A 25,654-nucleotide genomic window follows, 5' to 3' on the forward strand; every position below is an offset into this window, starting at 1 on the left:
CATCAAGACTGCAGTCAAGAAGGAAAAAAGTTAGTATGGATATGCTCAATGAACTGATGTCAACATAACTAAACCTTGATCAGTTAATCACAACCAACTACTTCCAGGTGGAGTCACTTAATGGTCATCTGAAGTGGAGACCTTGCCTGAATTTGGTCTGTTTAGTTCAAGGACACTAAGACCACCTGATTTCTCTCCCACACTACATTAGAGTTAAGTGCACCGAGAATAGTTTGGAAACAACCAAGTTGACAGCCACATTATAGACAGCTAAGCTACAAATCAAACCTATTCCATCCATGAAGTAAACATTTCAACATTCCAATTTCTCTCGCTATCAAGATCCTGGGGATGACCATTGACCAAAAACTCAAATCAACTCATTCTATGACTACGAGAGCAGGTCAGAGGTTAGGAATACTACAGCGATTAACTCACTTCCTGACTCCCCAAAGCCTACCCACCATCCACAAGGCACAACTTAGGATAGAACGAGTGCAGCTTCAGCAACACTAGAAGCTTTACACCATTCAGGATGAAACAGCCTGCTTGAGTATCATAACATCCAACCTCTCCATCACTGATGCTTAGAAGTAGCAGTGTGTACAAACTACAACATGAACTGCAGAAATTCACCAAAAAATCCTTATAAACCTTCCAAACCAATGACCACTTCCATCTAGAAGAACAAGGGCAACAGATACACTGAGAACACCACCACCTGTGTTTTCCTCCATGCCACTCACCATCCTGATTTGGAAATATACCTTTGTTCCTCCATCGATGTTGGGTGAAAACCCTGGAACTACCTCACCCTCCCAAACCTGCTCACGGCATTGTGGGTTTATCTCAAGCACATGGACTGCATCGTTTCAAGGTAGCAACTCTCCAACACATTCTCAAGAACTAAGGATAGGAAATAATTGCTGACTGGACAGTAATGACCAAGAATGAATATCAAAAATCCAAAATTTACCTACTTACCATTTGGGTTGGCAACAGAACGACTAAAATCCTGTGAACGGTTCTGGTTTGCACAAACATCAGGTCGAAGTTGTGGAATAACTGGACTGGTTCCAGGGCCATGTGCTATTACAACTGGGTTTGCAGGAAGAGGTTTAATAATCCTCTGCTCAGTTTGTGGAGAAATTGACAGGAGGCTGGTGTTAGCCCTGGTCACCTGCCTTGAACAATTTCCTCGTCGTCTTAATTCACTTAAAGCATTTTTGGTGCGAGCTACGGGAAACAAGATTCATTTATTTTAAAAGAGGGTTGAATATCCCCTTGACAATCATAAATCGGTAAACTGCTATGAAATGAATACTGACAAAATGTACTTAAAATTAAAATTCCAAGACATTTATTGCTATCACTATCTCTACTGTGCATCAAGAAATGAATGTAGAAACTAACCTGAAATGAAAGAAAGCAGAGAAATTATAACACATGAAAAAGTCTGACCAATGTTAGCCTTGACCAAAATTATTTCATACAAAATACTTTATGAGAAATACCTCTCTGGTTTGTAGCAAGTGCTACAGAGCTCTGTTGCAGACTCCTGGAAGTAAAATAAATACAGCAGTTAGATACAGTAATAAGAAACCTCTCAATTACATTTCTGGTCAATCCAGTGCAGTATTTGATGTTGTCAACTGGGAACGCTTTCAAGTCACATTCAAGGACCTGCAACCTCTAAGAAAGTGCCTCTACTCCAGGTGTATAATCTGACAAAATAGATATCCGTAAACAAGAATATTTGGGAAGAAGTGGTCAGGAGGAATAGTTTTTTTCTGCTTTAATCATTTTATATGGTGAGGGCATTGCTGGCTAGGCCAGCACTCATTGCCCATCCCTAATTACCCAGAGGGCAGTTAAGAGTCATTCACATTGCTGAGAATCTGGAGTCACATGTAGGCCAGACCACATAAGGATGGCAGTTCCCTCCCCTAAAGGACATTAGTGAACCAGATGAGTTTTTCCGACAATCGGCAATGTATTCATGGTAATCACTGGATTCTTAATTACAGACATTTATTGAATTCAAATTCCATCATCTGCTGTGGCAGGATTCAAACCCAGGTCATACATGTTACCTGTGTCTCTGGAAAATACTGTTCAATGATAACATCATTGCCATAACATAAATGCCATCACCTCCCCTGGAAGCAACTTTGCATATTTAGACTAACTCCATGACAGAATGCAACATGCAGATGTTTTTAACTCTTAAGCTCGGGTTATTTTCTTAAATGGTCCTCTTGTACTTTCAGTTTGGCTGATCTCAATACAGCTCCTGATGGAAGTGGATGGTTACATAATTTACATTAAACTGGCCCAGATGCAGGACATAAAGGTGTTGTACTGAGGATGGAAGTACATTTGTTAGAATGATGTAAAGGGAATTTTGTTTTGCATTGAATAATATCGCAATTAATGGGCATGCTTCATGTGAACACCTCATGCCTGACTTCAAGTATTTCATCACAGCTTTGAGAGTTTTCTACAAACATGACGGCGCATTCTAATTGCCAATATTTCATTTAAAAATATAATAACTAGTATAAGTCTTAGTTGAGGCAACAATTACCTAATTTGGGAAAGTGTGTACTCCAGTTTCTTCCAAAGGGATGGCAACACTGCAGGTGCTTCTGGCATTGAATCTAGAAAAAGGGAAGAGGAGGATAAAAATTCAGTCTTGCCAAAAGAAACTGGACATCTCTACTGAGATTAGTGGACAGAAGAATCTACTCTACAGGGCCCATAATTAAACCAAGAACTCAAAGTCTATCGCGAGAGTGCTGGAGCAAGGTATTCTCATTTTTGCTTCAAGGGGTGACTTTAAAGAGATTTATAAAATCATGAGGGACATGGAAAGAGTAAATAGACAAGGTCTTTTCCCTGGAGTGTGGGAGTCCAGAACTAAAGGGCATAGGTTTAGGGTGAGAGGGGAAAGATATAAAAGGGACCTAAGGGGCAACTTTTTTACGCAGAGGGTGGTAAGTGTATGGAATGAGCTGCCAGAGGATGTGGTGGAGGCTGGTACAATTACAGCATTTAAAAGGCATTTGGATGGGAATATGAATAGGAAGTATTTGCATGGATATGGGCCAAGTGCTGGCAAAGGGGACTAGATTAATTTATAATATCTGGTCAGCATGGACGAGTTGGACCAAAGGGTCTGTTTCCACGCTATACATCTCTATGACTAAGAGAAGGGAGTAGTTTCATTTTTACCTGCCCTAATTCCTATGCTTTTGGTACAACACATGCCAGTTCAGATTTCATGTTAAAGAATGGAATAACCCTACTGAAAAAACTTTGAAGCATACAAGTGTTCAAATATTTATCAGAATCATATTTAAAAAGTATACTTATTTTTAAAAAAATGTCCTCTAAATAACTTCTCACCAAATTATTCTTGTACAGTTCTGGACAACATCTACTTGCATTGTGCTAATGAAGACATGCTGCACAGAAACTTAACTGCATCAAAAAATTGACACCAAGCCAAAACAGGATTTTTTCTTCTTTTCACTTGTCCCTTATTTCCTTTAGTTGCTTTCCTTTTTAGGATACTGCCATATACAACTCCTCTAGACAAATCATTTGTTTCTTTATATACCTTTCTCCAATAAACCTTTTGTCATTTCATCTGTCCTGTCTCCTACCCTATCACTTGCCTTCTCTTTAGTTTTCCTTCTGCATGCTTTCTTCCACACTCAACTGACAGACATACAAGAGGTTAGAAGTGAATGTAGTTTGACTGCAAGTGAAGATAAATTTAGCCATTTCATTGTTTAAGCAGAGCAAACTGCTGTAAATAAAAACAATGCACAGGATGCCCAACAATGCAAAACAGTGTTGGGCATCCTGTGATATCACAAAACTGATGAGGCACATGGATGACCAGGGCACAATTATGAACGGATCCTTGGGTATGGGAAGAACAACCACTGCTCGAGATGTTCAAGGTACTAGATAGCTATGTCTGAAATCAAATGAGAACAATCCCACTCAGCTGGCGAACATAAAGCATTGGAGGTTGGTGGTACTATTAAAAACCAGCTCCAAGAAAAACTGAGAATTGTGGAAATGCAAATCCTGTTGAGGAAGTCAAGACTTTGAAGGGCCTTGAGATTGGATTGGCTGAATATAATCAGCAAAATGAGTGGACTTCAAACCAATTTTCAAATTGTAAGGTCTGTCTTAGTTGTTTCAGCCATTTAATGTGCAATTTGTAGTTTATATTCGACCTCAAATTGCTTGTTAATTTGTCAATAACTCATGTTAATTCTATTTTGAGTATCAAATAGATAGCACTATACATTTGCTTTGTTGATTTTTGTATAGTAAAACATTTCTGTTCAAAACTGAAGAATCTCGCAGCTTTATTCTGTTTGTCAAGTAATTGGAATTTTAAATTATCAACTTTAAAAAAGTTACTGGTCTTTGGAGATCATAGTAGTATAATGATGCAATATGTTATGTTGAATGTACTAATGTTATAGAATGTTACAGAACAGTATTACCCAGATATTTGATTCTTCCAGCTTCCTTTTAGATCTACTTTATCATTCTTCACCACAACTTGCACACATTGTATCTCAACACTTCTATGTTCTTTATTGTCAATTCTTTGTTGTACTCATTGATTACCCAAAGCTACAGGAGAAATTATTAGCTGCAATTATCAGATAAATGAGAAAACACTTTCATAGAACCCAAGCGTACAGAGCACATGCTATGCTTACCTCTTGCTTTCATAACCACATACTCATTAAGAATAGTTTTCAAGTTTTTTCCAAAAAGTGACTGAAAGAGAATAAATTCAGTATTAATAAACAACACGAAACTACAAATAACTTTGGTCGGACAGTGTAACCAAAGTATAAAGATAGAAACTGACAAATATTCCTGAGGTCAATTAGAATCTGGGCAGAGAGAAACAGAGTCACTGTTTCATGTTAATGACGATACCCCAAAACTGAAGCAAGTTAGAAACGTACTGTATATTAAGCAAAAGAAAAGGGAAAAATGGGAGGTGGGGAAGAACAAAAGGGATATAAGATAGCAACATAAACAGATTCACTAACAAAGAGGGGTTCATGATGCAAATCATAATGAAACAAAGAAAAAAGATAAACTAGAAGAGATGTAAATAGGTTTGACAGAAACATTACCAAACATTGCAGTCAGAAAAAAAAACTATGGTTAACAATTTTGAGTGAAACTTTCTGAACGATGAATCCAGAATGGCGCGGTTGGACTTTCCAAAGAGCGGCAGTCTCTCATAAATTGGCACTCCACCCTCTCTTCATTACTAAAGAATAGGTGGCATTTCTGAGAGGAGATTCCACTAAATAGGCCTCCTTTAGGAAGGGCCAGAGTTGTGGAGGGGGGTGGATCCTGAGTGAAAGAGGGAGTATCAGGTCAGGAAAAGGTGCAGTTGAGTGTGTGAGGCAAGTATAGGGTCATCTGAACCCTCTGAATTTAAATAGATACTTTCAGAAAGTTCCAAGCAGAGAGAAATCGCCCAATAGAATCTTTAATTTCCTGGGCAGTTCCTACTGAACTTCCAACAATGGGGAGTCCCAAGGTCTTAATGTGCAACTTTCAGCTATGCTGGAAGAACAGGCAAGTGGCCAATGGAAAATCTGGCGACACGGTACTATTCTTCAATATTATGTTAAGATACATTGGAACAGAGCAGGAAAGCAAGAGGAGAGAGAAGTGGGATGGCAGGGAATCAAATTTTTTTGGTCACAAAACAGAGCCCCAAATAATGCATACTAAAATTGAGACTTGCACGAAGTAGATTTAAAATACTTGGCAAAAAATGAGAAATGAAGATAATTATTTAATGCAGATATATGTCATGGTTAGTACAGACTGGAAAAGGAGCAGAGGAGTGGGAACAATTGGATAACTCCTTCAAATAAATGCTACATGCTTGGCAACCCTGCCAAACAATTCCAATATTCAGTATTTCAATTGATAAAATTTTCATTACTTGAAGTCACATATATATGACATTTTGATTTGCATACAGAGGTGGTGGTGATGGATGACATAAAGGTGGATAAGTCCCAGGACCTGGTCAGGTGTACCCTAGAACTTTGTGGGAAGCACACCAAGCGATTGCTGGACTCCTTGCTGAGATATTTGTATCATCAATAGCCACAGGTGAGGTGCCGGTAGACTGGCTAACATGATGAGACTTAAATGCAGTAAGGAAAAGCCAGGGAACTGTAGACCTATAGAATACGTGAGCATGACAACAATGGTGGTGGGCAAGTTGTTGGAGGAAATCCTGAGGGACAGAATTTACATGTCTTTCAAAAGGCAAGGACTCATTAGAGATAGTAAAGTTTATGCATGGAAAATTGTGTCTCAGTAATTTGATTGAAGTTTTTTGTTTAAAAAGCTAATGAAGAGGATTGAAGATGGCAGAGCAGTGGATGTGATGTATATAGACTACAGTCAGGTGTTCGACAAGACTTTGTATGGTAGACTGGTTAGCAAGGTTAACACAGGGAGAACTAGCCACATTGATACAGAACTGGCTCGAAAATAAGAAATAGAGCTTGGTGGTGAAAGATTGCTTTACAGACTGGAGGCCTGTGACCAGCAGTCAGCAACAATGATCAGTGCTAGGACCACTGCTTTTTAGTTATTTGTATAAATAATTTTGGTGTGAACACAAGAGATACCGTTAGTAACTTTGAGGACACCAAAATTGCTGGTGTCGTAGACATCTATGAAGAGTACCCCAGAGAACAATGGGATGTTGATCAGATGGACCGTTGGGTCGAGGAGCGACAACTTGACTTTAGTTTGAATAAATGTAAGGTACTGCATTTTGAAAAGGGAAATCAAGACACGACTTATACACTTAAGGGTATCATCTGGGGGCTCGTTGTTGAACAAAGAGAGGTTGGAGGGCAGGTTCATAGTTCCTTGAAAGTAGAGTCGCAGTTAGTCAGGATAGTGTTTGACATGTTTGCCTTTATTGGTCAGTCAACTGAGTATAGGAGTTGGGAGGTCATGTTGTGGCTGTACAGGTCTTTTCCCCAGGGTAGCAGAGTCCAAAACTAGAGGGCATGGTGTAAGGCGAGAGGGGAAAGATTTAAAAGGGAGCAACGTTTTCCATGCAGAATGCTGCATGTATGGAATGAGCTGTCAGAAGAAATGGTGGAGGATGGTACAACTGCAACATTTAAAAGGTATCTGGATGGCTATATGAACAGGAAGGTTTTATAGGAATATGGGTCAAATGCTGGATTAGATTAATTTAGGATATCTGGTTAGCATGGCCGAATTGGATCAATGGGTCTGTTTCCACGCTGTACAGCTCCATGACTACCTTAAAATTATTCCTCCTGTAAACAGCTGGATTTTGTAGTATAAAAGGTTAGTGTAAAAATTGTAGCAAAAGTCATCACTACTTTTTCTGGAATCATAAATGACCAATTTCCATAATGAATGAGACAAGTAGGTTTTTAAAGTGACAGCTTTTTAACAAACTTCAACAGATCCCTGTTGGTATATTTTTCAAAATCTATTATGAGAGGTGAGTTTCTCTTGCAGGGCCAGCATTTATTGCTCACAGATTTCCTTCCTATTACCTTCGTCAGCTGTTGTGGTTCATTTCGTGTAGATAGACGACATTACTGTTAGGAAGTTCCAAGATTTATACGCAGGACAGGAACACAGACTGCAGATTCAGGATGGTGAGTGGACTTGGAGACCTTGCAGGCAATCATGTTTCACATGGCAAGTGCCCCTGTCCTTCTACATGGCAGTGGTGGTAGGTTTGGAAACTGACTCAGGAACTTTAATGATTTTCTGCATTGCAGATGGTACAGCTTACAGAATTTTTTTTCCTCAAAATATAACATAACTGTGCAAGTAATATGTATACTTATTGACAAAATTGTAATTAGTACAGTTTAACATTTATAAAATCTAAAATCAAGCTTCACAGAAATCTTTACTTTCACAATGTCCAACTGAGAAATCAAATCTAATTAGCAAATTAAGTCTATCTCATTAGCACAACACAGATTTGATTACATAGATTGGAGACTTTGATTTATAAGTTACATATTTTTAGTGACATATCTGAGAAGGAAGATTGTTTTTTTTAAATTCTAAAACAAGTGCGGTAATAACTCGTCAGTATATTTCAAAGCTTTTATAGTCAAGTCTTGCTCACTGAAGGACAAAGTGCAACACATACTCCATGAAAAATGAAATCATCAATAATCTTAAAATGACCTTGTCATTTTATCGATCACCCAAAGAACAGCAATCAACAAAGCAGCTAGACAATCACTCATTATAGTCAAGATAGAAAAACACATCAGTAGGAATGGCCAAACTGTACACTCCTTTATAATGTCTCAAGTTCTATATCCAGCTCTGGTCACTGATAATCAAAGAAGAGACTGAAGCACAGAATAAGATCTTGAAGGAGGAAATATGGGGAACTTGGGTTTTTAAGCTTGAAAAAGACATGTGTGAAAGCTGATTTTAAAAGGCCAAGACCCTCAGAGTGGAAAAGTTTAGAATGTTAATTCAAAAATAAAAAGACGACAGGTTTAAAATAGGAAAAAAATTAATGACTTGTAGGATAGTAATTCTTCATTATGAACACATGGAATGAACTTGCAAATTAAATATTTGAGAAATAGTAAAGAAAAATGCACACTTGAAAAACTGCAGTTTTCAGCTTAGGCTGTCTGCATACAAGGATTTGCCCACTGAGATAAAGATACAAGTTATCATAGACACATCCTGCTTGAACATGTAGGCCCAAGTAATAAAAAGTGGAGCTTTATTCATCTTCAGGCATTGTGTCAGGGACTGCTTCAACTTTTTTTTGGGATGGTGTGGTAAAATTCCTTCTGATTTATTATGGGGGAGGTCTGCTGAGAGGTCCTTAAATGGGCCTTTGATTTCCATCAATACTTTATAACGCAAATTATACAATGCATTCTATACCAGTAAACAAGCAGGCACCAGCCCATCCTCGGTACTGTGTTCGGCATACTCCTTTAGATCTCCACTTTCCAATATAAAGGTTCTGCAAGTATTAGAAAGCTTTTCTTGTTGCAGGTATCCTACAAGAAAAGCACAATAAAGTTGTTTGTCAATAACCTATGCATGAAGTGATATTTTAAAATAAACGATGCATCAGACATTCTAGCAGTTAAAAAAAAAACGAAGCATAGGCTTCTACTATAAAAAAAAGTGAAAGGAAATTCAGAATCAAGATCAAATCACAGATCTTTCAGTCATGATTTTTCTTCATAGGGAAATTCCCCTCTTACGAATTGTGAAAAACTTCAGCAAATGAGCTTGTTTTGAAGTACAAGCATTAGTAGCCAAAATCCATTTTTCAAACAAGACAAAAACGTATTTCTTTATAAACTACACATTAAACCATATTCAGACAGACAACATTCAGATGGAGTACAGCAGTTGGTCGGATTGTGCCATTATCCAATATATCTCGTCATATATACAATGAGTTACGTGAGACGAGAAGGTTGTGATATAGGGACAAACACTTTCACTAAATGAAATAATGCTTGCAATGCTTTCAAAAGGAGGAATCTTCTGGCTGCTTGACACTAAGCTGTTACTAATTGCTGCAATCGCATCATGACCCCACAACCTCTCCAACAACTATCCAGTGTCTTCCCCATTTCCCAAGTCTACACAAGACTTAATAGCTGTGCAATAAATTTATATGCTGCTTAAGATTCAAGAAACTCACCCTTGGATGTTGAGGATTGAAATTCTACCTTATACAAATCTTCATTTTGAATACATTGCTTTGCACAAAAGTAGAAATGAACTATGTACAATGAATTAATGCAGCTTTGTAAAATGTGCCATTGTCTCTCATTTAAAGATCATTTTATATGTCCTTGCCACGTAAATTATCCCCATCACATCACTCAAAATACAATTCCTTTTCTTACCAATAAGGATTTGAGCACATTTTTGAATTCGATCCATGTGACCTGAGAAAAACATCTAGCCATGCAATGATACTTATTGTTCTTAAGTGATGCCAAATTGATAGAGAACAACTTGCTTCATTTATTCTATGATGAATCTACTGGTCATTAACATAAATCAGATTAATTTCTCCTAATATGCTCTAATATTGAACATTAAAAACAAATTGGTTGGGAGTAGGTTACACAATTCTGCCCCATTTTATTCATTCTTCAATAGACTAATTGAAACTTGTATGTAGCTTTGATAACATACACAGAAATTCACTAAGTTTATCTTGGTACATTAATCTAGATCAGCAACTATAACAATCTTTAAGTGTTAGCTCAGTAGAAGAACAGTCACCTTCAAGTCAAAAGATCTTGGCTTAAGCCCTATTCTAGGTACAAGGATACAATCTAGACGGATACTTTATTTTACAAATAGAGTGCGCTATCTTTTTCAAGTTGCCAACTTTCCAATAAGATACTAAACTAAAGTCACACCTGCCCTCTTACTTGAATGTAAAAGAAACTAATATAATTAAAATAAATAGATTTCTGTTCCATATCACACATGATTTCCAGGGTTGAGTGTGCACATTGTTTGGTACATATCTTATGTATAGTAGTAACTACGTTTCAAAGTACTTCACAATAAAACTCAAAAAATCCAAGGTTATGAAAGAAATTGTTTCTTTTGTATAGTGTTTAAAGGACAATAAAGTGTGTATTTTGCCTCTGTAAGGAGTTAACTGCAAACATAGAGCTATTTGCATTAGTTATATTTTCAGACGATGATTGGGGATGAAGAACCATGTTTTAGCAACTCTGCTGCTCAGCACACCAACCCTGAAGAGTTTCTCATATCTGCCTAATGGATGACTACTAACTTATTTTCAAGATTAAATTAATAATCACCATTCTGAGTTTCAATATTTAGTGTGGAAAATGAAGCTGAATTTCAGCATGAAAGAAGGCAGCTTCAGAATGAAAAGCTGCAAAGTAAAACAGACATCAAATGAACAGAGCCAAATTACAGAATCAATCATTTGATAACTGAGTCCAGCAGCTCCACAGCATCCCAGGATAACACTGTCATGTAAGTAGCCGATGTGGTTCATTAATAGAATTGTAAGGATAATGATTTGAAATTCTTGGTAGAGGATTCCATTTCATTTCAGGTATTTATCATTCGACTAGGTACAAAACTACCACACAAAAACAAAAATCCATCCCATGCCTTAGGCGTGATTTATACACAATATCCGCAGTCACGATGTTGACACTACTCTTTGTAGTTGACCTTAAATGCCTGCTCCTGAAGCAGATTAAAACATCATTCATATTCTAAAGTTATATGAAGCAACATCGACATAATGTCAGAGATTGTTGGGGCTGTCAAGCACAGATAACGACCCTGTAATTCGAAAATAATTAAACCACAGCGGCAACCGCAATGTTGTACTGACTGTGATTCAATTTTATAACAGAAACTTTGAAGAAGTTACCACTGAAGGTAGCGAATTAAAACGCCTTCATCAAGAGGTAACTATAGCTGCAGCGGGTGATATCCCACCCACTTGAATCTACCACGTACTGCCCGCTGTCGGTCTAACGCCTTCCCCATCAGCGGCCCTGCGCCGCCCGGGGACAGAGACGGCCCACCGGGCCGCGTGTCCGCTCCACCTACCCAAGACGAGCCGTGCTACGTCTGACGGCAGCAACATGTTCACCGAATCAGCCCCAAGGAGTGAGGGGGGGACCGGGGAGGAGCGGCCAAGATTCCCTCGCCGTTCGCCGCTCGACCACATCAGACACTGGTCCTCCAGCTGAAAATGGCGCGTAAAAACAACGCAGCACTTCTCCCGGATCAGCATCCGGCGGAAGTCAGGCGCGGGGCAGACTGCAACATGGGAGTTGTAGTTTAGCTGCGAATGAACCGAATGGACTACACGTCCCAACAGCCACCTGGTATCCGCGCATGTGTGTGAATAGATGGAGGGGGGCGGGTCAGACCTCAACCTGTAAACTGGGAGAACGTTTACGGCGGTACCGACTTCCATGTATTGACTCATGGCCTGGGCTCGCGTTTAAATGAAGTTTGATGCAGACCCAGAGTTCAGTACGGATTTTTGTTGCTGTGAGTTCTGTTAAAGAGATATTGGCTGAACTGTGGGCGCGCACGGTGTTTGGCCATGATTTTATAAATAATCCGCTTCTGGGGTATCTTCTTATCGATCATCACAATTTGATTCGCTGGGCTCCGATAAGGGTTTCGTGCCAAGCGGAAGGTCAGCATGGTCGCTGGTTAGACCAAAACATTGTCCACCGGGAGTAGAGGCTCTTCCCCCCCGCCTCCCTCATGCAGCCCCTCCGGTTTCTGAATGACCGCAGGCTCTGCCACATTTGGGGGGTGGGTGGGGGCGGTAATATTGGTCCTTGGAAGCCATGATGTGGAGCAGCTGCTGTTAGACTCGGGTGAACAGATTTAAAAATCACACGACACCAGGTTCTAGTCCAACAGGTTTATTTGGAAGCACTAGCTTTCCCATATTAATACGTAATTTCTCAAGATAACGTAACTTTAAAAAGTTCTGGAATTTATATGTTAATGAACTGAAACTGCAACCCATTCTAAAAGGTGAAAGACGTAACGTCAGTCTAGGTTTGTTCTATATATCATTTCAGTTGTGTGGCACTCTAATCTTTTGCTATAAGTTTTGTGTCTTATGGTCCTGCTCCACAGCTACCTGGTGAAGGAGCGACGCTCCAAAAGCTCGTGCTTCCAAATAAACCTATTGGACTATAACCTGGTGTTGTGTGATTTTTAAGGTGGAGATTTGTGCTCGCCATCTGACACCTCGACTTCACGTCTGCACATTCCTGATGAACTCCCCCAGGATATTCAATACGTTCCCAAACAACCTACCCCATTTCAGTCAGTCAGAAGTCATAAACAGCATTTTTAGATTACTTACAGTGTGGAAACAGGCCCTTCGGCCCAACAAGTCCACACCGACCCGCCGAAGCGCAACCCACCCATACCCCTAAATTTACCCCTTTAACCTAACACTACGGGCAATTTAGCATGGCCAATTCACCTGACCCGCACATTTTTGGATTGTGGGAGGACGGGGATTGTGGCAGACACGGGGAGAACGTGCAAACTCCACACAGTCAGTCACCTGAGTCGGGAATTGAACCCGGGTCTCTGGCGCTGTGAGGCAGCAGTGCTAACCACTGTGCCACCGTGCCGCCCATTTAATAGAGATGGTGGAAGAAAGGGGATCTGAGCTGGTGAGAACCACATGTTGCCTCTTTTACAGGAGTCTTACCATACTCAGTGTCACTTAAAACCATAAGTGGAAAAGGACAGCATTCCTTGGGACCATGGATCCCAGGACTGCTAACTCTATGGACCAGAAGAATCAATGGGAGGCATTGGCTGTTGATGCTGCCTGTCTGACAGCCAACCAAAGTCAGATTAATGATGAGTCCCAGGCCACAGATGAAGTTTAAAAGTCAACTACCATAAATACTGGAAATCTGAAATAAAAACAAAATGCTGGAGAAACTCAGCAAAGAAAGAGAAACGGTGTAAATGTTTCAAGTCCAAGATGACTTAAATGATGATAGCAGGGTAGGGGGTTCAGCAGTAAAGGTGTGGTTCCCCACCTCCATGTTGACTTCTTCTATCAAGCACTAAACTTCCTTTTGCAAAGCATTGATTGATTTTGTCTTTAAGCATGGTATTACTGGAAAAGGTACTCCCAGAACAGTAAAATGTCGTACTGAACAGAGGACAATTTGTTGGTAGTGAGGTCGTAGATTTGTTTGCGAGCTGGTGTGTTTTTCTGCAGATATTTCATCACGTTGTTAGATGAAGTGCCTGCGGTGAAGCATTGGTGGTCTATCCTGCCTTGTATTTATGGGTCTCTGTTTCTGGTACTTCTGGTTCTGTATCTGAGTGGTTTGTATATGGGGTCCAGTTAAATATGTTTATTGAGTTCTGGTTGGAGTGTCAGGCTTCAAGGAATTTTCTCGTGTCTGTGTTTTGCCTGTGCTGGGATGGTTACATTGTCTGTGTGGGTGGAAATGAGAGAGTACTTGTCATGTCTGGCAGTGACGAACTGATGTTTGTGCCATCGTCAGTTTTCTTCCTGTTTGTCCTATGTTGATAGTGACTGCGATAGTAATTTGTAATTTGTGGCCAGTGGTGGCTTGATACATGATGTCTTCTTCAGACTTAGTGTCAGGTAAAACTATTCTGAGGCTAGCACAAGTGGTTAACAAATAACTGAATATCTTCTGGAGTATTTGTTGTGAGGGCACAATCATCCATGAACAAGAGTTGACCTAGTAGCTGTTTATTTATTTTGATTTGATTTGTTGTTGTCATATGTACCTAAGTACAGTGGAAAGTTTTGTTTCGTGAGCAGTTTAGTAACGTTTGTGTAAGCCTTGGGCATTTGGAAGTTGATGGCCTTGCAGTCTGTCCTGAATTAAATGTGTACTCTGTGTTAGAATCTTTGAGCATGTACTGAAACATGACTGAGAGTTGGAGCCAATACAGAGCCTAACTTGGTGCTTTTGATGACAGGAAAGGCATCTGATGCCATACTCATTTGGATCATGTTGACCACCATGCCATCGTAAAACCAGTGAATGACATTGATCATCTTTTGAGACAGACCTATTCTACTGAATCTTCCGTAGACTTTCCCTGTTTGTTTTGTCAAAAGCCTTGATCAGGTTAATGAACACTGTAGAGAGGAAGATATGGCCAAGAGACAAGAACTGGAACACAAATTAGCCATAGAAATTATTGATATCCTGAAGCATATCACTTGAAGATTCTCAAAGTATCAATGGATTTTAGTTGAGGCACAATATCTGAGTTCCATTTCTTAAACAGAAGGAATAAGACTGGCTGCACCATAATGACCAAGATATGAGCAAACTTCAAGATCAAGTACATAATTTTCTCAGATCTTGTATGTCTGATACAAACTCACCAGCAAAGATTGCCAGATGCCATTGCATAAGATACTTGCTGCCAGCTCAAAAAGATGAAGGACTTAGAGGGGATGAGAAGGAAACAAATACAATGGGGTGTGGTGGATGGCAGTTTCAGGAAGGTGGGCACACCACAGGTAGATGTTTGGCAGCTAGGAATGGTAGGAGAAGTAGTCAGGAGTCTGCTATAGCTATCCTGATTTCAAGCAGGCATGCTGTTTTGGACACCGTAATGGGGAGGTGGTCTCTTACAGGAGTAAAGCATTGACAACCAGGTTTCCGCTAGAGTGACTGGCTCTACTATATTGAGTGGTTCGTCAGCTTCTAAATAATAGGAGGCAGAGACGTGTTTCAGCAAGACATCAGATTGAGTGTTGCCTTGCTGGTGCTACAGTCAAGGATGTCTCTGGAGAGGGTGCAGATTATTCTGAAAGGGGAGATTGCAGCAGGAGATCATCATGCATTTTGGTACCAACAATTTTGGTAGGCAAAGGGCTGAACTTCTGCAGAGTTAATGTAGAATAGAATCGCAAATAAAACTAGCAGGAGGTTAAAAAGTAGGTCCTTGAGGGTAGTAATGTCTGGGCTATTGCTAATGCCTTGTACTAGTGAGAGTAGGAGTAAGAGCATAGAGCAGATGAATGCATGGCTGAGGAGCTAATGCAGGAAACAAGGATTCACATTTTTGGACCATTAGCACCTCTTTGGTAGAAATGACTTATACAAGAGGGACACGTTCCACCTGAATTGGAAGGGGACCTGACAGGTAAGGCAGATGAACTTAGGGCATGGTTGGGAACATGGAACTGGAATATCATAGCTTTACGGAAATGTGGCTCAGAGATGAACAGGACTGGCAGCTTAATGTTCCAGGATACAGATGCTATAGAAGGGATAGAAAGGCAGGCAAGGTATTGGTTGGGTGGGGTGGGTAGTAGGGTTTTGGGTTAGGGACCACATTACGGCTATACTTAGGGAGGATATTCTTGGGACATCATCCAGTCAAGTTATACAGGTAGATGTGAGAAATAAGAAAGGGGTGATCACCTTATTTGTACTATAGAACTCCCCAAAAGGCAGCGGGAATTTGAGAAGCACATATGTAAGGAGATCTCAGATATTTGCAAGAACAGAAGAATTATAATGGTAGGGGGTTTTAACTTTCTAAACACAGACTGAGACTATCAAAGTATTAAAGCTTAGATGGGGAGGAATTTGTTAATGCATACAATAACATTTCTTATTCAGTATGTGGATGCTCCTATTAGAGAAGAAGCAATACTTGACCTTCTGTTAGGAAATAAGTCACAACAAGTGAATGAGATGTCAGTGGGGAAGCACTTTGGGGCTAGTGATCACAATTCTGTTAGGTTTAAAATAGATATGGAAAAGGATAAAACTGATCAAAAAGATAAAGTCTAAATTGGAGTAAGGCCAATTTTGACAGTTTTGGACAGGAACTTTCAAAGTTGATTGGGGGAGGTTGTTCACTGATGAAGGGATTGTTGGGAAGTGGGAGGCCTTTAAAAATGAGGTAATGAGTTCAGAGACAGTATTTTCCTGTTAATGTGAAGGGCAAGGCTGGTAGGTTAGGGAATGCTGGATGACGAGAGAATTTGAGGCTCTGGTCAAATTCAGGTGGAATCAAATGAATGCCGACAGGAACAGAAGGGCAGTACACTAAAAGAAATCAGGAGGGCAAAGAGATAGAGTTGAGGAGAATCCAAAGAGATTCTATAAGTACATTAAGGGCAAAATAGTAACTAGGGAACGAATAGGGCCCCTTAAAGATAACGTTGCAGTCTATGTGTGGAAACACAGGAGATGGATGAAGTACTAAATGAATATTTTGCCTTGGTATTTATTGTGGAGAAGGCCCTGGAAGCTTGGGAACTTGGGGAAATAAATTGTGATGACTTGATAACGAGACTCCAGAGACATTATGTTCGTGTTAGGGTAAAGGGCAAAGCTGGTAGGTATAGAGAGTGATGGATGACTAGAGAAATTAAGGTATTGATCAAGAATAAGGAGGAAGTCTATGTCAAGAGTAGGTAGCAGAGATCAAGTCAAACCCCAGAAGAGTGGAAGGCCTGCAGGAGTATACTTAAGAAGGAAATCAAGAGGGCAACAAGGGAACGTGAGATATCTTTGGCAAATGGGGTCAAGGAGAATCCAAGGGGATTCTACAAATATTTCAAGGACAAAAGGGAAACAAGGGAGAGAATAGGGCCCCTTAAATATTAGCAAGGCTGCCTGTGTGTGGAACTGCAGTAGATAAGCGAGATACTAAATGAGTATTTTGCATCAGTGTTTATTGTGGAGAAGGATACGGAAGATAGAGAACATAGATAAATGAACGTTACAGAGGAAATGGTACTGGACGTCTTAAAATGCTTAAAGGTGGATAAATCCTCTGATCAGGTGTACCCTAACTCTGTGGGAAGCTGAGAAATGATTGCTGCACCCTTTGCAGAGATTTGTATCATCAATAGACACAGATGAGGTGTCAGAAGACTGGAGGTTGGCTAACATTTAAGAAAGGTGGTAAGGTAAAGCCATGGTACAATAGACCGGTGAGCCTGACATTGGTGGTGGGCAAGTTGTTGGAGGGAATCCTGAGGGACAGGATTTACATATATTTGGAAAGGCTAGGACTGATTATGGATTGTGAACGTGGTTATGGTGTGGGAAATCATGTCTCTGATTTGATTGAATTTCTTGTAGAAGTAACAAAGAGGATTGATGGCAGAGCGGTGGATATGATCTATATGGACTTCAGTAAAGTGTCCAACAAGGTTCTTCATAGTAGACTGGTTAGAAAGATTAGATCACATGGAATACAGGGAGAGCTAGCTATTTGGATATGGAACTGACTTGAACGTAGAAGACAGAGGGTGATGGTGAAAGATTGCTTTTCAGACCAGAGACCTGTGACCAGCAGTGTGCCACAAGGACTGGCGCTGGATCCGCTAATTTTTTTCATTTAAATGATTTGGATTGAACATAGGAGATATATTTAGTAAGTTTGCAGGTGACACCAAAATGGCAAGTATAGCGAAGGACAGCGAAGACGTTATCTCTGAACATAACAGGATATTGATCAGATGAGCAATAGGCTGAGGAGTGGCAGATGGAATTTAATTGAAGTAAATGTGACATGCTACATTTTGGCAAGGCAAATCAGGGCAGGACTTATTGGTAAGGTCCTGGGAGTGTTGCTGAACAAAGGGACCTTGGTGTACAGGTTCATATCCACCGCTCTGCCCTCATCAATCCTCTTTGTTTCTTGAAAGTGGAGTCGAGGGAATATAGGTGGTGAAAAAGGTGCTTGGTATGCTTTCCTTTATTGGTCAGTGCACTGAGTATAGGAATTGAGAGGACAGGACATTAGAAAGGCCACTATTGGAATACTGTGTTCAGTTCTGGTCTCCTTGCTATAGGAAGAATGCTGTGAAACTTCAAAAGGTTCAGAAAAGATTCACAAGAATGTTGCCAGGATTGAAAAATTTGAGTTAAATTGAGTGGCTGAATAGGCTGGAGCTATTTTCCTTGGAGCGTCGGAGGCTGAGGGGTGACCTTATAGAGGTTTGTAAGATCATGAGGGTCATGGATATGATAAATAGACAAGGTCTTTTCCATGGGGTGGGCAGTCTAGAATTAGAGAGCATAGGTTTAAGGTGAGAGGGGAAAGATTTAAAAGGGACCTAAGGGCAATCTTTTCACAGTCAGGGTGGTGTGTGTATCAAGGAGAAAGTGAGGTCTGCAGATGCTGGAGATCAAAGTTGAAACTTTATTGCTGGAACAGCACAGCAGGTCAGGCAGCATCCAGGGAACAGGAGATTCGACGTTTCGGGCACAGGCCCTTCTTCAGGAATAATTCCTGAAGAAGGGCCTGTGCCCGAAACGTCGAATCTCCTGTTCCCTGGATGCTGCCTGACCTGCTGTGCTGTTCCAGCAATAAAGTTTCAACTGGTGTGTGTATCAATTGAGTTGCCACGGGAAATGAAAGAGTCTGCTACGATTACAACATTTAAAAGGCATATGGATGAGTATATGAATAGGAAGGGTTTAGAGGCATATGGGCCAAGTGCTGGCAAATGGGATTAGATTATTTTAGGAAATCCGGTTGGCATGGATGAGTTGAACCAAAGGGTTTGTTTCCGTGCTGTATGTCTCTATGACACTCTGTGAAAAGAGTTCATATTACAGAAGGGATCATGCTGGAGGTCTTAAAACACATAAATGTAAATAAATCCCTGGGACCTGATCAGGTGTTTTCCAAAACTTTGTGGGAAGCTAGGGAAGAGCTTGCTGGGCCCCTTGCTGAGATATTTGTATCATCGACAGCCACGGGTGCGGTATCAGAAGACTGGAGGTTGGCTAATGTGGTGCCACTATAAGGTTTTAAGGAAACGTCAGGGAGCTACAGACTCGTGTGCCTTACGTCAGTGGTTGGGTATGTTGTTGTAGGAGATTCTGAGGGACAGGATTTACATGCACTTGGAAAGGGAAGGACTGATTAGGGATAGTCAATATGTCTCATGAATTTGATTGAACTTTTTAAGAGGTGACAAAGAAGATTGATGAAGGCAGAGTCGTAGATGTTGTCTATCTGGACTTCAGCAAAACATTTGACAAGGTACCACATGGTACACTGTTTAGTAAGGTTAGATCACATGGGATCCAGGAGGAGCTAGCCAATTGGATACAAAATTGGCTTGAAGGTGGGAGATAGAAAGTGGTATTAGAAGGTTGCTTTTTGGACTAAAGGCCTCTGACCAGTGGTGTGCCACAAGGGCCAGTGTTGGGTCCACTACTTTTTATCATTTATGTAAATGTTTTGGATGAGCATATTGAAGGCATGGTTAGTAAGTTTACAGATTATATTGAAATAGGTGGTGTAGTGGACAGTGAAGAAGGTTACCCCAGAGTACATCAAGACCTTGATCAAGTGGGCCAAGGAGTGGCAGATGGAGTTTAATTCAGATAACTGAGAGATGTTGCATTTTGGTTAAGCAAACGAGGGCAGGACTTATACAGTTATTAGTAGGACCCTGGGGAGTGTTGCCGAACCAAAAGACCTCGGGGTGCAGATGCACATTTCCTTGAAAGTGGCATCATAAGTAGACAGGATGGTGAAGAAGGCATTTGGGATACTTGCCTTTGTTGATCAGAATATCAAGCATAAGATTTGGGATGTCATGTTGAGGCCGTACAGGGCATTGAGGACACTTAAAATACTTCGTACAATTCTGGTCACCCTTCTATAGCAAAGATGTTGTCAAACTTGAGAAGTTGCACAAAAGATTTATCAGGATGTTTCATGAACTGGAGTGTTTGAGTTATAGGGAGAGGCTGAATAGGCTGAGGCATTTTCCCCTGGAAATGAAGGTTTGTAAAATCATGAGAGGCATGGATAGGGTGAATAGTCAAAGTCTTTTTCCTGGGGCGAGGGAGTCTAAAACCAGAGGGCACAGGTTTAAGGTGAGAGGGAAAGAAATAAAGACTGACTTGAGGGGTAACTTTTTCATGCAGAGGATGGTGTCTGTTTGGAACGAGCTGCCTGAGGAGGTGATGGAGCCGAGTACAACCACAAAATCTAAAATGCTTCTAGATTACTAGGAAGGGTTTCGAGTGATACAGGCCAAATGCTGGCTCATTGGACTAAGTCAGATTGGGATGTCAGGTCGACACGGACAAGTTGGACTGAAAGATCTGTTTCCGTGCTGTATGACACACTCTCTGTTAAGCATTTTTAGGGTTGATCGAGGGGGTTCAGAGAGGAAATTCCATGCTTGGGATCTAAAATGTTTTACAGTGGTCTTGAGGGGATTATTAGGAGACTTTTGTTTTTTAAAAATAAACTGGAACTGTAGATCTGTGTTGACCATATAGGATTGTGTTAATCAAATAAAAGCAGTTCTTTATTTTCAATAAACTATGATCATTCATTGGGCCTTGAAAACCAAGCTCCCTGATGTAAGCATCCAAGCCTACAATCTTTCCATCCATGCTGAAACTCTTAAAGATCTCTTTATGGTTTCAAGACTCATTGCTTACTTAGCAGGTTTCCAATCTTCTGGTCACCATAATTTTCAATTTGTCTGAAACCATGCTGCATGTGTCCCAATCTGCATCAAGTTCTACTCACTCAGAACCATTCCTCACCAACTTACAATTAAAGTTTAAATATCTTTTTGGTGGTAACTAACAATTTTATCTCTACAATCTCTTCCAGTCTTGTATTCACCAAACCCCTTTTCTTCTTATTTTGCTCTTTAACATGCCCCACTCCCTCCTTTTTCTCTATCACCGCCCAAGTACCATTTGTGACAAACCTCTTTTTAAGAATGGAAAAGTAATAGGATGTGGCATGTGGCTGAGGCTTGAATCGTGGCGTAAAGAAAGGAGAAAGATAAAATAGTGGACATGGCAGGAAGGGGAGAGGAAAGAAGGGGAAATTATGGAGAGTGAAGTAGAGAGACTGAGTAGAAGGGAATTGGAAGTGCAGTTGGGAGGAAAGGAAGTGATAAAGGAGTGAAAAGGGAATAATTGAAAGCATAGAGTTAATCAAAAGTATTAACAAATTATTTCTTCATGTTCATTTTAAGTTATTGCTGTGCTTTAGTTTGGCAAATAGAAAAGCAGGCTTTTTGCTTTCCTTAAGAAATGGTTGCTAAGGAAAGAAAAAGGTTTGGTGGTGGACAAAGAGTGAAATGGAGAGTTGGAAGGAGAGACAGAAGGGAGATAGATGAGTGAAGCTGTTTGGATGCTAATACTTCATCTGATTGATATGTACAGTACTTTTAATACTTTGATTCGTGGCAAGGGTGGAACTTTGACCAACTCTGGAGTTGTTTGATGAAATGTAGGAAATGTTTTTGCATCTGTTTTCTTCCACGGGTATATGTGCGATTATTGGCCATAATGTTCGGCAAGCATCATTCAGCTGTAGTCAGCCACAATTCCCTTTCATCTTACCCTTCACAACCTTTCCTTGGTTTGGACGGCCATGTCACTGAACATTATCATAATAACATGCTCACAGATGCAATATATTTGGAATATTGCAACTGCACAAGATGGGTTTTAAACATATTTATGGGAGTACTAGTTGGGATGGTTAGCAAAACAACTTTCTGTGACATCTCAATGGCATATTTTATTTCTGACAATTTTCAGTTTTGAATGCAACAATAACAATCTTATTGAATTCATTTCAATGCATCAGCGTTCCCTGCCCATCTCTTTTGTGGTTCATAATTACTGTAGTGTTTCACTCAAATTCATAGGAAAACAACTGCAATTAAAATAATTTTGAATTTATGAGTAGTAGAAATGAACTTTTCGGCTTTATCATGTTAGCACATTTAAAAGGCGCTGTTAGATATTGATCTGGGAAAATAATATTTGTACTGCCTTAGCAATGGCAAATACATTTGTTTATATTTATTATTAAATATTTATGCAAGTGATCTTGTGTGCTACATGATTTTAGACATAAAGTATGGAATAGCTTGAATAAACTGGCTATTGAGTTGAGAAGGAGCAGTTGGCATTTTCAGTTGTCATATTAGATTGAAAAGATTTTGCAATATGATGCTATAATATGAACCATATTGCCATATTATAAAGGATTCTCAAACATTTTAAATAATGAAAGTGCCTTTTTAACAATTCATTGACTGAGGTTATCACTCCAAAATTACAAACTGTGTCTGAGGTTCTCATTTATTTTGTTGTTGTGCAACAGTGTCAAATCCATGTCAATGTTTAAGCAGTTGCTTATGCTCTTCACATTTACCTCTCCAAAATTTTCACAAGCAATATTTATTTTTGATCTTCATCGGCTTATTGTGAATGTGTCTATGCTGTGGCTATCAAGAACCTTACACCCTGCAAAACACACTGTCTCACTGATGGAACAGTGACCAAGAGGCATTATTTGAGACAATTGATTTAAGTGTCCTCATGTTGGATCCTATAACCTAAATCAGGAGTTCAACCTATTTTGATCAGTTTCTGGAGTGCACATTTACTGGAATTTAATTTCAGCTCCTTGAAGAGCTCTTTGAATGTCAGATTTGGTCTAATGTGATGAAAATCTCCTAAGAAACTGTACCATCCTAATTAAATACCGGTTTTGCCTCATGATGTTTCCAATTGAAAGCATGCATTTGTGTTCTCCAAGGATTGGCAGGCAAGCACCACGCACAACTGTGTTGTCAAACCCACTCTGAAAGTAGGCTTGGATGTGTTGAATGTCTTCAAATGGGTTAGAAGTTTAAAGGAGTGAGGTTGCTGTTAATGGCTTGGAGCTTGAATATAGACTATGGTGCAATATGCCAGAAAAATAAAGCTGTAGCTTAAATTAGAATGCACAATATATGATCAATTTTAGTGTTTAAGCATAAAATATGAATGTTCCATATATTAATATAAAATAACTTTGAAAGGCTATGGGTCTTTGGTGGGAACCCTGTCTATTAAGTGATGATCCCTTTAAGATCCAAGTTTCTCTGAAAGGTTTCTTCTAAAATGTAAGAACAGGAGCAGACCATTCAGCCCTCTATCCTGTTCTGTCATATAATTAGATCATCATAAGCCTCTAAATGCTACTTTACTACATTATCATCATATACCCTCAGTGTCATTAGTCTTCAGACACCTGTTGACCTCTGCCTTGAAGATGCTCAGTGATTGAGCTTTTGCAACCCTCTAGGATAGAGATTTCCAAATATTCACACCCTCTGAGCAAAGAAATTCATCCTTATCTCAAGTTTCACTGGAGCATATCTTATTCTGAGATCATGACTCCCGGTTGTAGAGTCACCAGCCAGAGGGAACATTGTATCTATTTCCACCATTTCACACCCTGAAAGAGTTTTGAGTTTGTGAGATCACCTCTCATTCTTTGAAAGTCTCAGGAATTCAGACAGAGTTTTCTCAATCTGTCCACATAAGAAAGATTTGTGTTCTCTGGGATTAATCTTGTGAACCTCCATTGAACATCCAGTGTGGTAAATATATCCTTTCTCGATATGGAGACCAAACTTGGACACAATATTTCAGGTTTTCTCTCTCTCTCTCTCTTTCCACCAACCCTCAATCCAGCTAATTTTTATATGACTCTTTCTTTACTGATACTAATTCCATTAGCACTTCAATTAGGCTTCCATTAAATTATCATATGACCAAGTGACTTGGAAGATAAACAATAGAAAAACAGTCAACAAGATGTCACTTATAGGGCTGGATTGGTAGGTAGATCAAGAAGGTGGTTCTACTTGAAACAGGATCTCTTTTCAGCAGAATACAAGTATGTGTTGGCTGAAAGGGATTTTTAAAAACTTGGAAATTGAAGGACTTTACTATCTTTCGATCTCACTGGTGGTAGTAAGCAAACGGCCCAGAAATTCTCCATCCTTATTTCATAACATTTTAACTACTTGGTCCATGAGTATTGTTTGAATCTTCTAATTTCAAATAAGCATTTGACTTGAGTTTATACGAAAGTAAGCTGTTCAGGGCATTGATGTATCCACATCTGCATACTGTGTAAATCATAGAATCGCCGCAGTGTGGAAACAGGCTCCCTGGCTCCAACAAGTCCACACCAACCTCCCCATTGAACAAACCCAGATGGCTGTTAAGTCTTTCATCTTTTTGAATGGGTTGCAGGTTTCGGTTCATTAATATGTAAATCCCACAACTTCTTTTATGTCACATTAAGACTCTAACCTCACATCTTTAATACATTGTCTGAACTGAGGTGTCAACATTTTTCTCTAAAACCTTAAGTTATCTTGATAATGTGACTTAAAAGAAGTTGTGCGATTTACATACTAATGAACCGAAACCTGCAACCCATTCTAAAAAATGAAAGACTTAACACCAATCTAGGTTTGTTCAATATATTGTTTTAATTGCATGATACTGTGATGTTTTGCTGTAAATTCTACGTCATATGATCCTGCCTCGCTAGTTATCTGATGAAGGGGCAGTACTCTGAAAGCTAGTTCTTCCAAATAAACCTGTTGGACTATAACCTGGTGTTGTGTGTTTTTAAACATCTCTAACATAACTAGTTACTTAAGATATAGCCTAGTTATTAGAATTCACTACTTTCTGGGAAATAATATTTAACAGCCAACTACCTTCCTCTAGAAGGAAAAAACATCTCTTAATTTCCATCTTAAAAATGATACCTGTTTTTAACATAACATGACCCAGAATCCCAGAATCCACCAATCAATTTCCATCAGGCCTTTGTGTTTCAACAAATCACCTCTCACTCTTCTAAACTAACATGAGCGAGGAGTCTGATAAGTGGTCCTGAGAGATGTGCTGAGTTTTTCAATTCTTATTGCATTTTTGTAAAATCTTTGAAGAAGAAAGCATCTGGCACACTTCAGAAATATATGTTCCACTTTGCTGCGTGTCTATTTTCTTTCTTCTTGTCTCTGAAAGCGAGTGATAGACTCCCACAACGGCTTAGTCAGAAAATGAAAGCAACAGTTGCAACCCAGTGTATAGCATGTCTTTAGCAATGCATCAAATCAGTAGTTTGCACTTTTACAGACACCCTGTTTCTATCACTTCGTAGGAATTGTTTTAGAAGTTGTTTT

At 39.7% G+C, this 25,654-nt stretch overlaps 2 protein-coding genes across 2 annotated transcripts in view; one reads left to right on the plus strand and one right to left on the minus strand.

The window, feature by feature from the left end:
• Positions 1 to 11,857, minus strand: part of npat (nuclear protein, ataxia-telangiectasia locus) — a 48,158-nt gene extending 36,301 nt beyond the window's left edge. Inside the window, exons 1-6 of the mRNA XM_043691844.2 lie at positions 11,701 to 11,857; positions 9,004 to 9,122; positions 4,752 to 4,812; positions 2,588 to 2,660; positions 1,515 to 1,558; positions 985 to 1,236 (exon numbers count right to left, since the gene is read on the minus strand). Coding sequence (XP_043547779.2) covers positions 985 to 1,236; positions 1,515 to 1,558; positions 2,588 to 2,660; positions 4,752 to 4,812; positions 9,004 to 9,122; positions 11,701 to 11,821 — 670 coding nt within the window. The 5' untranslated portion in view covers positions 11,822 to 11,857. The remainder of the gene's footprint in view (positions 1 to 984; positions 1,237 to 1,514; positions 1,559 to 2,587; positions 2,661 to 4,751; positions 4,813 to 9,003; positions 9,123 to 11,700) is intronic.
• Positions 11,858 to 12,048: 191 nt separating this feature from the next.
• Positions 12,049 to 25,654, plus strand: part of atm (ATM serine/threonine kinase) — a 167,863-nt gene continuing 154,257 nt past the window's right edge. The window contains exon 1 of the mRNA XM_043691843.2: positions 12,049 to 12,150. The gene's annotated coding sequence lies outside the window, so the exon portion shown is untranslated. The remainder of the gene's footprint in view (positions 12,151 to 25,654) is intronic.

Source organism: Chiloscyllium plagiosum, unplaced genomic scaffold (genome assembly GCF_037043375.1).
Source record: "Chiloscyllium plagiosum isolate Xiang-an unplaced genomic scaffold, Cpla_swu_hap1 HiC_scaffold_6, whole genome shotgun sequence".
NCBI classification, from domain to species: domain Eukaryota; kingdom Metazoa; phylum Chordata; class Chondrichthyes; order Orectolobiformes; family Hemiscylliidae; genus Chiloscyllium; species Chiloscyllium plagiosum.